Below are 14,447 nucleotides of genomic sequence, written 5' to 3' on the forward strand. Positions count from 1 at the left end.
GCAGAAAGGGGGGGTATGGGGAAGTCCTAGAAAAGAGGTTTATGAAAATATGCTATGAAATTATACATGTATGTTTGTCTTTTTAAGTGTTTGTTTGTTTTCTAAAATTTTGTAAAACCAATAAAAATTTTATATATAAAAAAAAAGAATTATACTGATTGTCATCCACTTTCTTAAAGCAATGAATACCATATACCGTATTTTTCGCCCTATAAGACGCACTTTTTCCCCTCCAAAAATGAAGGGGAAATGTGGGTGCGTCTTATGGGGCGAATGCAGACTCCTTGGCTTCAGCGATAGCAACACGAAGCCTCCGAAGCCTGCGCTCCGGAGGCTTCGCGTTGCTTCCACTGAAGCCAGGAGAGTCTGCTGTTTGAGGCTGGCGGTGGGGGAAAGCAGCGCTTCCCCCATCGCCAGCCCCAGAGGATGGGGGGCAGCAGGAAGGCGTGCGACGCCTTGCCGCTACTCTCCAACCCGGCTTCGAGGCTGGCGGTGGGGAAAGCAGCGCTTCCCCCATCGCCAGCCGCAGAGGATGGGGGGCAGCGGGAAGGCGCGCGACGCCTTGCCTCTACTCTCCAACCTGGGTTTGAGGCTGGGGGTGGGGAAAGCAGCGCTTCCCCCATCGCCAGCCCCAGAGGATGGGGGGCAGCGGGAAGGCGCGCGACGCCTTCCCGCTACTCTCCAACCCTCCTTTGGGCTTTTGCGGGAGATGGGGGAATTCCCCCACCTCCCGCAAAAGCAGGCAAAAGCCGTGCGCTCTTTAAAGGGGCTCCGCGGCTTCTGCTGGCTTTTCTACGAGGGGGGGGGAATTCCCCAACCTCCTAGAAAAGCCTGCAGGAGCCGCGCACCCTTTAAAGAGCAAGCGGCTCTTGGGGGCTTTTCCCCAAGGAGGGAGAAGGGACTGACATGCCAAATCAGTCCCTTCTCCCTCCTGCGGGCTTTTGGGGGAGATGGGGGAATTCCCCCACCTCCCGCAAAAGCCGTGCGCTCTTTAAAGGGGCTCCCCGACTTTTCTAGGAGGGGGGGAATTCCCCCACCTCCTAGAAAAGCCCGCAGGAGCCGCGCACCCTTTAAAGAGCGCGCTGCTCTTGGGGGCTTTTCCCCGAGGAGGGAGAAGGGACTGACTCGGCCAGTCAGTCCCTTCTCCCTCCTGCGGGCTTTTGGGGGAGATGGGGGAATTCCTCCACCTCCCGCAAAAGCAGGGAGAAGGTCTTGGAGTAGCGCACAGGCTGCGTGCAGCCTGTCTGCTGCTCCCAGAGCTGTGGGGGGGGGGGAATCATATTTTTTTCCTTGATTCCCCCCCCCTGAAAACTAGGTGCGTCCTATGGGTCTTATAGGGCGAAAAATACGGTACACAGATTGATCCAATGGGTTCAGCTTCTCTTGCCGCCCAAATGAGGTTGCTTGTTAGAACTACACATTGTTTCCCAGGAGCTGGTAAGGAAAACTGTGTGAAGAAGTAAGCTACTGTGCATTGATTCCCTGCTGGATGTTGGGTGTGAGTTTATCATCGTTGAATGCCTCAATTCAGCTATAAGGACTGTACACAAAGCTTCCAATGCTGCACTGGAAACCAAAGTACAATGTTTGAAATATGGTCCTACAGATGAGATATGCATGCAATGATTATGATCCACATCATCACAGCACAGTTACTATGCTGATATACTCTGCACCTTTTTCGAGGTGATGATGAAAAGGCATGGCCCCTATCCACTGTTTGGATACTACGCATAATTATTCCTATGCGAATCCCACCAGTTTGGGAAACCCTACAATTCAAAGTAATTTTTGGGTGGTCAACCACCAACAGTGTTGGCAATCAGAAAATCTGGATTAAAAACATCAGCTCAAGTCCTGGAATCATTAAGTGTCCTCAAGAAGCATTTTTCTATCTCTGTTTCAACTCTACTCTCAACAGATATAATAAATGATAGCCTACATCATACAATTACTGAATAAGGACAAGGTATAGCAAGGGCAATCCCAAGCCTCAGGATAAGGTAGGTATTAAATTTAAATAAACAACCTAGAAAACTGTTTGTAGCCTATAATAGCAAAATAAAAAGCACAATGAAGTATTGCAACACAGAGATTTTTAAAGCCCGTTACCTTGTAGTCTACACCACCGATTATTTTTTGGACAAGCTTAAATGTTAGAGACCAAAGCTGTGTCCTTTCCCACTCTAGGTTGTCAGAATTTAGCAGAGATTCACAAACCATCCTGGAGAAATTGAAAACAAAAGTGAGTGATGTATTTTCAAAGAGAAAGTTGTCAGACTCCAAGTACTAGTGCATATGAGGACAATCCTTAAGCACCCAATTTTCCATCATGCTTTTCCACAGGCCCAGTTTGTCTGGAAGAAACGTACCTTGGTGGAAGCAGCCCAGTCTCCACAGCCATTGCTAAACAGTCATACAGAAAAGAAATTCTTTTAGGACTATGCTGGCTATGTATGAACCTTACAATCCACTGAACACACTGTTCATGAGATTCCTGTAAAAGAAAAGATAAACATGTCAGTAATTCAGATTTCCTAAACTTGAAAAGAGATTGGGAAGAAGTAAATATTTACAGTAATAAAACCTCCAAGCAAGTATCTTTAATAATTCCTGTTTGTGAAGAGGATGGAAAAAGATTCTCAAAACAATTCTCTGGAAGACCATTCAGTAAAGTCCATTACTATTAATCTAGTCAAGCAACACAGATTACTGGAAAGAAGGGGAGTTGGGAGACTGCTGAGATTTGAATTTGGAGTTGTTTCATAAGAACAGCAAGGGCCTAGGAAAGTGCAGAATGGTACGGTGGGTTCTATCCTTCTTGCTATGCCAGCCACATGCTGGTGTAGCTCAGGGGTCCAATGGCAAGGCCCCTTGGGGGATCTGCAAGGCTTAGAATCAAATGAATTTGAAGCCTCCAATGGGCCTCCCTTACACTCCATTCTGAGGTCTTTCCCCTGTCTACTGCTGGTAGAACTGCCAGCAGGAGCTTCCTGGCCACTTGTGCAGAGCTAGTTTAGGAACAAAATGTGAGTAAGTGAGTATCTGATAGAGGTGTATAAAATTGTGCAAGATGTGGGAAAAGTGAATGGAAAGATTTTTTTCTATCTCTCTCCTGACACTAGAACTCAGGGTCATCCAATGAAGCTGAATTTAGGACAGATAAAAGTACTCATTCACATGGTGCACAGTTGATGAAGTTCACTATCTCAATATATAATAATGGCCACAAACTTGGATGATTTTAAAAGGGAATTTGACAAATTAATTGAGGATAAGGCTATCAGTGAGTACTAGCTTTGATGGCTGTGTACTATCTATTGGAGGTATTATGCCTTTGCATACCAGTTGCTGGGAATCAAAAGTGGGGAGAGTACTGTTGCATTTATGTCCTGCTTATGTGCCACAGGCATCTCTTGGGCCATTTGAGAACAGGATGCTGGACTAGATAGACCTTTGGTCTGATCCAGAAGGTCAGTGATCTTGTATTCTTATATCCTTGCAAAGCCCAACATATGAGCAGAAACCAGGAACAGCAGCTTATAAAGCAGAACTGGCTGGGTGGTGCACAGAGACCCTAAGACAACATTCTGGCATCGTAAAAAGAAAACAGCACACCCTATTAATATGCTGAACTTCAGGACCTGCCTGTGGCTTTTAACTACTGGAAGCTATCTGAGATCTCTAAACAGCAGAAATTCCACTCACAGAGTTACTGGCATTATTGTATAGAATTATGAAAACCTGATCTGTAAGTTGATGCTTTGGGAAGCTTTGGGTGTTGTTTCTAAATAATGTCAGCAACAGATGGATTACTCACCTGAGAAAGATTGCTCCAGAACTGTCTAAAGGCTCCCAAGCAACTGATCAATTTGGTTCTCTCATCTTCAGGAGTGTCCATAAACATGCTGTAGAAAATAAAACCACAATTATTATTTTTTTGGGGGGGGGGCAGACGACACATTCCATCATCAGAAAATACAACAAGATGTTTGCTATCATACAAGCAAATAGTTTCAGTGCACTTACCCAGGAAAGGCTTCCTCTATGACCTCTGTTTTCTACAAAGGGGAAAAAACAAAAACAAAACAAGTTCTTGATGACAAATGAAACTTGGCTTCTCCCCTACATTTCCTCTACCCTATGTTAAATCAAAGGCTCCACAGTAACTGGGGGAAGCAAAGTCATCAACTAATCAAAAATGTAACTGCTGAAATGAAAATAAACCACAAGAAAAATGAATGCTGAAAGATCCAGGCAGAAAGAGAGGCCTTAACAATTTTTATAGCTATACCCCACTTTTAAGACACTACTGGTTCCCAAAGAGGCTTAAAATAAAAATTTACATAAATGAATATAATATATTGTTGTCAGTATCAAATGCTGAAAATAACAGAAGAAGGTTAAGTTCCCATATCTTGATGCTTTACTAATCAAACACACAACAGCAGCCTTAGACACTACTTGTAGCACTAGTCTGTCTCTGACTTTTAGTGGCCAACATCTGAAGCCTGTAGATTTGCATCCTGTATACCTTTACCAAAATATTCAGCTTGCTTCATCAAGTCTAGACTGTAGGTGTGGATTGCAGGGCCCAAGCAGCGTTAGAAACAGATATTAAAGCTAGGAGCCAAATGGCACCTTAAAACTAGGTTATGGGCGCAACAACGGAATGTCTAGGTGTGCTTTTTTATAACAAGACAAAGCTGAAAATGAATGAATGAACTGCAGCTAAAATATTATGTTCATTTTTCATATGGTCTAGTTCTTCCCCTGCCCACCCTCCAATATTCTTAAGAGGGTCTCTTCTCCAGAGAGTAGCTAGAAGTGGGGAGGCAGAAAAGGGTCCTCCTTTTCTTCCACTCTGCAGTTTTAATCTGAAATCTTAGGTGCAGTATTGCACCCAGAGATCAGAAACTGCTTGCAATAATGAAATTCCCTGTCGCAAAATGCACCTAGAACAATGGGAATTTTGAACACTGGGTCCAAGAGATCCTACAGTCAAATAAAAATGTCACCTGCCAGTTCAGGTGTCCTCTTTTACACACACATGGCCCAAGACTCACTGCTGCTGATCATTATACAAAATACCGTAGTATTTGGATAGAGATGAAACCAATTTACTCTATTCTGTGTACTGCAATTCCTTGGAGCTCTTTCTAGGTCTTCCTACTGCTTAAATATTTCCTATGTTTTTATATATGCTGTAAGCCACTCATGGTGGCTGGGGAAACCCAGCCTGATAGGCAGGGTATAATAATAATAACAATAATGGTTGTTGCAATTATTATTATTACAGTGGTACCTCTAGTTGTGGACACGAACCATTCGCACCCTGAAAAGTCCGCAAATAGAGAGGTGCTTCTGCGCAAGTATGAAGCGCGATAGAGTGCTTCAGCGCATGTGCGAACGCTTCTGCACGTGCAGCGAAACCCGGAAGTATACACTTCTGGGTTTGCTGCGTTCGCAAGCCGAAAAGATGCAACATGAACCTAACGCAACACTAGGCATGACTGTACTATAATAAAGTTCAGTAGATGTCATACTATATGACAGGGATGTCAAACTGGATCCTGTCAGTGGGTTTGTCCTTTATGTCCCTCACCCCATCCAAAATTTGCTGTTAATCACATAGCATCACAATAATGTCAGGTGATCTGTGTTGGCAGTGAAAAAGCCTTAACAGCCAGCTGATCATCCAGGCTTGCAAAGTGCAATGCGCAGTGCTATGCAAACTCCATCAGCTGATTGTCAGCACTCACAAAGAACTGCAAAGAACCACCTTTGGCCCAGCAAGGTCTTTACCTGTCTCACATCTGATGTCATATGTGACATCAGGTTGAGAGCTGGTGGCAGTGGCTTGGCCAAAATGGCCTCATGGGCCAAATGGGAAGGCCTGGTGGGCCTCTACCATTGTTACAGGATGAAGAACCAGTTAACTAGAGCAAAACTCCATCAGTTAGGGGTACTCCTTTCTCAAATTTTTCAAATGCTCCTAGGAAATCAGTTGGGAAACCATCAGAGTCTATTGCAAGAATCTCAACTAAAACATCCACAACATTCAACCTCTGCTTAAAAACCTCCATGGAAGGAAAGCCCACCACCTTCCAAGGGAGTCCATTCCACTGTCATAATTTTTTTCCTGATATCTCCCTTTGGGTGCTCCTAACCAAAATCAGCACTGCTTTGTAAACCCTTCCCTTCAATAGATACCATCCAAAAAGCATCATACTCCAGCCCCAGCCTTCTACCCCAGAGACATTCTTGGCCTTACTACCACTCCACATGGTGTCATTATGTAGCCTTGTATTTACCAACCTGCAGGGCAAGCAGGAATTCCATGCAGGTGAGGGGGATGATGGAGGAGGGATGTATCACTCAATTCCTCTTCCACCCCCACCCCACTTGGTTTCCCTATTAACATGGAGGAAGAAAGGGGAATAATTTAATCCACAACCAGCATGGAAACGCAGTGGGCTTATTATTATTATTACCTTAAGAAGCTAGTAGCCTGTGCTTCCATGGTGGTTATAGAGTGGGCATCTCTCCACAACAGCCTGCATGGAAATGCTAGTAGCCTTACTGTTTTCTTTTTAAAAAGGGTAGTAGTCCTTATCCAAAAGCTGTTTTCAGGCATTCATCCAGGACACATGGAGGGCAAAAGTATGTAGATCAGGGCATGCTTACATGCAAGTTCCCGATGCTTGTAAGTACGATCAACCAGATATGTTTGCAAGTCCTCTTCAGACTTCCATGTTGAAAACACACACGTCAAGGTAGCAGCAGTAACATAGGAGGCAGGGCTAACCCTTTAAACCTTTGCATGCGTCCAGAGTGAATATTTTTGGGGTTGCCTCAAAGCGAAGCTCCCTGCGTTGTTCTTCTTGGGAGAGAGCGCCACTGGAGCTGCGGCTCCCCTTCCTCTCTCCTGGCGACCTGTGGCCCTCCGTGGATGTGACTGGCCTCCGGTCCCCATCAGCCAACACGGCCGGTGGTCAGGGGCGCTGGAGCCCGGCAGCATCCACGGAGGGGCCCTTCCCTGCCCCCGGCACCGCTGCTGCGCTTCCCTTTCACGACACGGGTCTTGCCCGCCTCAGCCCTCCAGCGCCTTCCTTCCGACGACACGCAGCCACCCACTGTCCACGCGAGCAGCTTGGAGCCGCGGGAACTCACCACCACCTCCTCAAAGATGCTCTGCAGCTGCGTCTCCATCGGGACCGCCATGACGCCGGCGGAGGAGGAGGCCTCCTCTTTCGCTAGGAGCCGGCCGGAAACAAGGAAACTGCAGAGCGGCGCACCGGAAGCCGCTTCCTTTCTTATCCGGGTCGCCGGCGCAGCTACGGCGTTTCGGTTCCGGAACCGCGGGCTCCAGCCTGGCGAGGGAGGCGGGAGGCGGCGGGGCTCTTTCGGCTGGGCCAGGGATGCGAAGCCGGTCCCGGGTGGGTGTGTCCGCCGAGTTCCATGGAACTCGCTCTCAGGTAGACGGGCCGCCGCCTCGTTCTGCAACCTGTTCCTAGGCAGGTTCCCATGGCTCCACGGGCATTTCCCGCAGAATTATTATTTATTATTCTTAGACTTATTAGTGGTTATTCGGGAGTAAATGCTAGCCAGCAGCGACCGTGTGACGCAAATCGAGGCCGGCTTGACCTTAGTATACAAGAAGCACGCGGAGAACAACTGGGCCTCGGCCCAGTACAGTGGTACCTCGGGTTACATACGCTTCGGGTTACAGACTCCGCTAACCCAGAAATAGTACCTCAGGTTAAGAACTTTGCTTCAGGATGAGAACAGAAATCGTGCGGCGGAACAGACCTCCGGAACGAATTAAGTTCTTAACCTGACATACCACTGTATACGTGAAGGAGCATCTCCACCCCCATTGTTCTGCCCGGACACTGAGGTCCAGCTCCAAGGGTCTTCTGGTGGTTCCCTTCCTGCAAGAAGTGAGATTACAGGGAACCAGGCAGAGGGCCTTCTCGGTAGTGGTGCCCGACCTGGGGAAATGCCCTCCCATCAGATGTTAAGGAAATAAACAACTATCTGACTTTTAGAAGACATCTGAAGGCAGCCCTGTTTAGGGAAGTTTTTAATGTTTGATGTTTTATTATGTTTTTAGTGTTCTGTTGGGAGCCGCCCAGAGTGGCTGAGGAAACCCAGCCCGAAGGGCGGGGTATAAATAATAAAGTGTTGTTATTGAAGCGATTGATCGGCATACGGGAGAAAGGACAAAACGTATAATATAGAGGAATGCACTTGACCAGCGATTTGCTTTCCTGCAGATCCAGACGTTGCATACTTAAAAAGATGGGGTTTTCTGTTGACAAGAAAATTCAGCACCCATATGCTAAGTACACAAAGTTGAATGCTGCAGCTATGGTCTCCAAAATACATCTCCTTGGCGCCATGTTGTCTTGTTATAAATAAGGAAATCAATCCCGATGAGCAGATTGCTAACTGGACCGCTTTAGAATTGCTCTGGTGGATGTACAAGTGGAAGTTGCAAGAGAGTTTGGCTAATTTTGTCGTGATGTTAAGAATCTTTTTAACTGTCGCTGTTTCAAGTGCCAGTTTTGAAAGAAGTTTATCGAAACATCAAATTAATCAAAATGAATCAGAAATCTACAGTGAGCCAAGAAAGACTGAGTAACCTAGCATTACTGTCTATTTAGAGAGATTTCATTGTAGATTTTAATACAGTACTGTTATTGAAAAATTGACACAAATAAAAACCAGGAAATTTTATCTTATTTATTTTTAAAAATTTTTTATTCAAAATTAAAACAAAACATATTATCCAAAAACATATCATCCTTGGTTCCCCCCCCATTTTCCTCCCTCCCCCCACCCTCCCCACAAAACCTACCCACCCCCACCCCCCAACTTCCCTCAGTTCCAGTCTTTGGTTTCTCTGAGACTTCTGTTTTCTGCATGTTACAAAGTTGTATAGATCCTCAAACTATTTAGCTGATTATTATCAATAAAATGTTTGTGAATGTTTATTCAAAACCTGCCAAGGAGTCCAGTTCACTTTGTTGCGTCTTCAAATACTTTGTAAAGGGTTCCCATTCATCTTTAAAGTCACAGTTATCCTTGTCCCGTAGGTTTTACGTCAGTTTTGCCAGTTCTGCATAGTCCGACAATTTATCTTGCCATGATTCTTTAGTTGGGGTTTCTTCAGTCTTCCATCCTTGTGCTATTAGAACTCTCGTGGCTGTAAAAACCAGGGAATTTTAAATAAATTGGAGTTTACTATCATTAAATGCATTATACTTTCATTACATCAGTATTTTCTTAAAATAAAATACATGTGCTTGCTGGAAAGGGGTTCAATACTAGACTGGTGGAAGGGACTTGGAATGCTAACAGTTCACAGGTTAGGAGGTGCAATACTTGATTGTCATATTTACAACTTCACAGCTATATGAAAATGATGTACAGATGGTATATCACACCAGTACAAATAGCAAAAATGTACAAAACTGGGTCAAATATATGCTGGAAATGTAAACAAAAAGAAGGTACTTTTTATCATATGTGGTGGGAATGTAGAGAGGTTTTTTAAAAAAAAATACAAAATGATATATCATTAATTAAAAAAAAATGTTTAAAATGACATTTGTAAAAAAACCAGAAGCATTTTTGTTAGGGATTGTAGGACAAGACCTGCCAAGAAAAATAAAGAACTTATTTATGTATGCTACAACAGCGGCAAAAGTCTTGTTAGCACAAGGATGGAAGAATGAGGAAATCCCAACGAAAGAACAGTGGCAAAAAAACCTGATGAGCTATGTGGAACTGGCTAAATTGACATATAATAATAATAAAATTTTATTTATATCCCGCCCTCCCCAGCCGAAGACGGTCTCAGAGCGGCCAACAACAGTAAAATGATACAATGTTCTAAAATCATTTCATTATAAAATCAGTTCAAATCAGATTAATGGCAACCATTGGGCTAGAGTTCTGTGAGGATTGCCAAAGGAGGGGGTCAGGCTGTGCCCTGGCCAAAGGCCTGGTGGAACAGCTCTGTCTTGCAGGCCCTGCGGAAAGATGTCAAGTCCTTCAGGGCCCTAGTCTCTTGTGACAGAGTGTTCCACCAGATTGGAGCCACAGCTGAAAAAGCCCTGGCTCTGGTTGAGGCCAGCCTAACCTCTCTGTGGCCCGGGACCTCCAAGATATTTTTGTTTGAAGACCGTAAGGTCCTCTGTGGGACATACCAGGAGAGGCAGTCCTGTAGGTATGAGGGTCCTAGGCTGTATAGGGCTTTAAAGGTTAAAACCAGCACCTTAAACCTGATCCTGTACTCCACCGGGAGCCAGTGCAGCTGGTATAGCACTGGGTGAATGTGATCCAGCAGCGAGGACCCCGTAAGGAGTCTTGCCACGGCATCCTGCACCTGCTGGAGTTTCTGGGTCAGTCTCAAGGGCAGCCCCGCATAGAGTGAGTTACAATAATCCAGTCTGGAGGTGACCATCACGTGGATCACAGTGGCTAGGTCAGGGCGAGAGAGGTAAGGAGCCAACTGCTTAGCTTGGCGGAGATGAAAAAATGCCGCCTTCGTTATAGCTGCAATCTGCGCCTCCATGGAAAGGGAGGTGTCGAAGATTACACCCAAACTCTTAACGGCAGGTGCTGGCACTAATTGCGCCCCCGCAAAAGATGGGAGTCCCCCCCCCAATTCCATATCGTCCTGACCCAGCCAAAGGACCTCTGTCTTCGAAGGATTTAACTTCAACCGGTCCCACGTAACCATCCAGCCACAGCTTCCAAACATCTGATCAGTGTGTCTGGGGCTGTCAGGATGGCCATCCATCAACAGATAGAGTTGGGTGTCATAAGCATATTGATGGCAGCCCAACCCAAAACTCCAGACAAGCTGGGCGAGGGGGCGCAGATAAACTGTGACACGGACAGTTGTGACTTCAAGGAAGAATTGGAACTTTTTACAAATTATCTAAAAAGACAACAAAATGACTTGGACTCCTTGGCAAGTTTTGAATAAATATCCACAAATTTATTAGTTGAACACATGACAGATAAGGCAAGGATATGTACAATTTTATAACATGCAGAGAACAATATGTGCAAAGAAATCAGAGGGGAGCTGAGAGAAGTCCTTGGTGGGGGAGAGAGGGAGGGATGGGGGAGAAAGGGAAAAAAATAATGCAATTGATTGTTTGGATTGATAATTTGGTATGTTGAAAGTGTTTAATAAAAATTATTTTTTTAAAAAAAATTACAACTTCACTGTATATTTCCTGTATATATTTGTATATTTCTTGCTTATTAAAGTAGAATTTCATGGGCAGTTTTTCCATTTCGAATGTTTTTGTTTAAAATTGTAATATACATCAAAACAGGAGTGGGTATCACTATGGCTTGGAATATACTCCTAACCATAAGAAATCCAGGATGCCCTACCAATAATACAGTACTTTACATCACTGTGATGTATCAGTTCCAACGGAGCTTAGCAGCAGTGTGCTATATCCAAGGATGCTGTCTCACCTGCACAATATATTTCAGTTTGCTCAATGAAACTTTCCCTTTTATCCCCTTAGCAGCCCTGCATGCACCCTCAAAATCTGCTATAGAGGGTTGGAGTTATCCAGCACTGATAACTCTGCTTATGTAGTGTGGGATACAGTCCATTGTATTTTCACCTGTTGTGTATTTGATGAGTCCCCTGTTTTTTGTTTCTGCAATTCCGGGCACACTGCAAAAACAGGAGTCCCTTGTGGTTGCTATGCTTGCTTGGTTGGTAGACTGCAGCTGGCCCTGTGAGCAACTAGTTGGCTCCAAGTAGATGTGGGCATCCTATTACAGCCACCTTCTCTTCTGGGCAACCTTCTGCTGACTCCAGGGCCAGAGGCAAAAGTTGGCACATCTACAAATGTGAACGTGAGCTTGGAATGGTGGCTAATTCCTACACTTGCCCTTTCCATCCCTCATCCATAAGTAAGAAGCATGATCAGAACTGAAGGACACAATTTATCCAGGCAAAAAGCCCCAAGGAGGACTTGTTGATCTTTAAGTTGCTCTCTTAGCTTTTCTGGCTGAATGGTGTGGTAGAAATGAATTAATGAACAAACAAACAAACAAACAAACAAACAAACAAACAAACAAACAAACAGGTAAGTCCTGAAGGAAGGGAAACCCTCATGAAGGGTGCCAAGCAGGTCTGGTAGGGGGCAAGGCTGCTGAGAGGGTGCAGCCTGAGGAGAGTCTAGAGGGCTAGATTTTGCCACTGGGCCTGAGGGTCCTCATCCCTGGCCTAGAGCAGGCTTCATCAGATGAGCGATGTGATTGACACGAGTTAATAAGCCCTTGCTTGATGGAAACCAAAAGCTTGTGCAGCCTAGTACAAATAACAGTGGAATAAGTCACAGCAGAAGTGTTTGTGAAATTAAATGTCCTTCCATGCTAATATTTCCATTGACATGTTTATCCAGTGATAATACTAATGGCTTTGAGTATACCACTAATGTTAACAGTTATTTGCACAAATGAGTTGGCAAAGAGTGCATCTGAAAAAGTTCCAACACTTACTGCATAAAACAAGCATGTGCCTGAAATGGGGGATATAAATCCATTCAACAGCACAAACTTGCTTTGTGCTGATGTTTTACCGGTGCCAAACAGATAGACTGACAGCTCTAATCTATGCATGTTTATTAAGAAGTCCAACTATGCTAGCTGAGGCGTAGTACTAGGTAAGAATTTACAGCCTTAAACTAACATCCTTTGGGGTTTCAAACTCTCATGTAAATTTATATCATAGAAAAAGCAGAGTTAACACTTTTCATTAGTATTTTCTGCTTTTCAGGAAAGATAGAACAAATAGATGGGCCCCACCTGTCCCTGTTAATACTTATGCCTGAAAATAAATGGTTAATTTTCTTGTTTATATAATTAATGCTTGAACAGAAAATGTTACATTACATTGCCTTTTGACCTTTAAAATATTGGCATATGTAGTTGTAATGTTTTATGGCTTATCTTGATCTAATTGTTTCCTGCATTAGAGAGTTAATTGCTCATCTGGTGTTTGTAGATAACGTGGTTTTACTTTTGTTCCTTCATTAAAAAAATTGTTTTTGCCTATTTCTTAATGAGGAAGAGCCCCTGCTGGATCAGATCAAATCTAACCTGGCATCCTGTTTCCTACAGTGGCCAAGCAGAAGCCTATGGATAGCTTGTAAGCAGGACTTGATGGCAATAATTCTTTCCTATTGTTTCCCAGCAGGTTGTTCAACCGAAAGTGTCACGTTCAACAGTGATTATTTATGTAGTGGGAATTTCTATTCTTTGTTACTGACTGAAAACTTATGGAGAACAGACATTAACACTGCATAAACAAGACCTACTTGTGCTTCATTAATCTAGACTGGACTGGATGATATTAAGACCTAAATTTATATGGAGTATATATTTATATGGGTACAAGCTAATCTTTACCCTTGCATGCCGTGGTCTTTTGGTCCTGTTGTTTCCAGCTGTTGTTTTTTTCTCTGCATACTTACAGACGAAGTGGACTCTGGTCTGTGAAGATTAAATGTCTTGTGTTTTATTACTCCAATACATAACAATAATCTCAATTTATCAATAAAGCAATTGCTGAGTGGTCTTCCTTCCCTTACTTTTTGTTTCTCAATTTTACCATTTGCACCTTTTCCACACCCTTGAAATCTGGTCCTCCAATATGGGAGGATTAATTTCCTCCTAGTTGTGGTGAATTTCTATTTGGGCAGCTGCAATTAGATCTATCACCATCTTTCTATCTTCTGAGACACAAGTCTTAAACGTAGGCAAAGATGATCACAAAAGGGTCTTCTGACATATGAACTCCTATTATGGCCATCCAAAAAGATCTTATTCTTGGACAAGACCAGAATATGTGCAACATAGCCACATTGCTCATGTTTCATCTACAGCATACCTTGCTTGAACGTGGATAGATATGGATGATCTTGTTGAAGTTGGATTCAAGCGGAAAACAAATGTGTACCCATTTTCCTTCAAAACTAGTGCTTATGGTTTGCCTTGGAACATATAACTATAGCCATCACCAAGTGTCCATTGGCATTCCAAGTCCTAAATCCCCTTCTGTTTAACAGCATAAGTATTGAACGATGTATCCATCACCTTCAAAGGTTAGATGGCTGGTGTGGTGTGGTGCTGAAAGTGTGAGATTAAGCTCAAATCTCAGAGTTGGGATGGACCATAGCTCAGCGGTAGAACATCTCCTTTTCAGGCAGAAGGTCCTAGGTTGAAGACTACCCTAGCATTTCCAGCTAGGGCTTGTAATGTCCCCTGTCTGAAACCCTGTAGAGCTGTTGACAGTCAGTGTAGACAATCAGTGGCGTAGAGTGGGGGGTGCAGGGGGGCCCGGCTGCACCGGGCACAACATCTGGGGGTTAGGGTTAGGGGGCGCAAATCCACGGGTT

General features: G+C 44.2%; 1 protein-coding gene across 2 annotated transcripts in view; it reads right to left on the bottom strand.

Moving 5' to 3' along the window:
* The window catches only part of MED23 (mediator complex subunit 23), a 47,055-nt gene extending 39,739 nt beyond the window's left edge, over nt 1-7,316 (bottom strand). For both annotated transcript variants that reach the window (XM_081187617.1, XM_081187616.1), the window contains exons 1-5: nt 7,174-7,316; nt 4,030-4,061; nt 3,821-3,908; nt 2,373-2,497; nt 2,113-2,224 (exon numbers count right to left, since the gene is read on the bottom strand). In XM_081187617.1, coding sequence (XP_081043743.1) covers nt 2,113-2,224; nt 2,373-2,497; nt 3,821-3,908; nt 4,030-4,061; nt 7,174-7,224 — 408 coding nt within the window. In that variant the 5' untranslated portion in view covers nt 7,225-7,316. The remainder of the gene's footprint in view (nt 1-2,112; nt 2,225-2,372; nt 2,498-3,820; nt 3,909-4,029; nt 4,062-7,173) is intronic.
* Between the last annotated feature and the right edge of the window lie 7,131 nt (nt 7,317-14,447).

This window comes from Podarcis bocagei (assembly GCF_964188305.1).
Source record: "Podarcis bocagei genome assembly, chromosome: 3".
Lineage (NCBI taxonomy): Eukaryota > Metazoa > Chordata > Lepidosauria > Squamata > Lacertidae > Podarcis > Podarcis bocagei.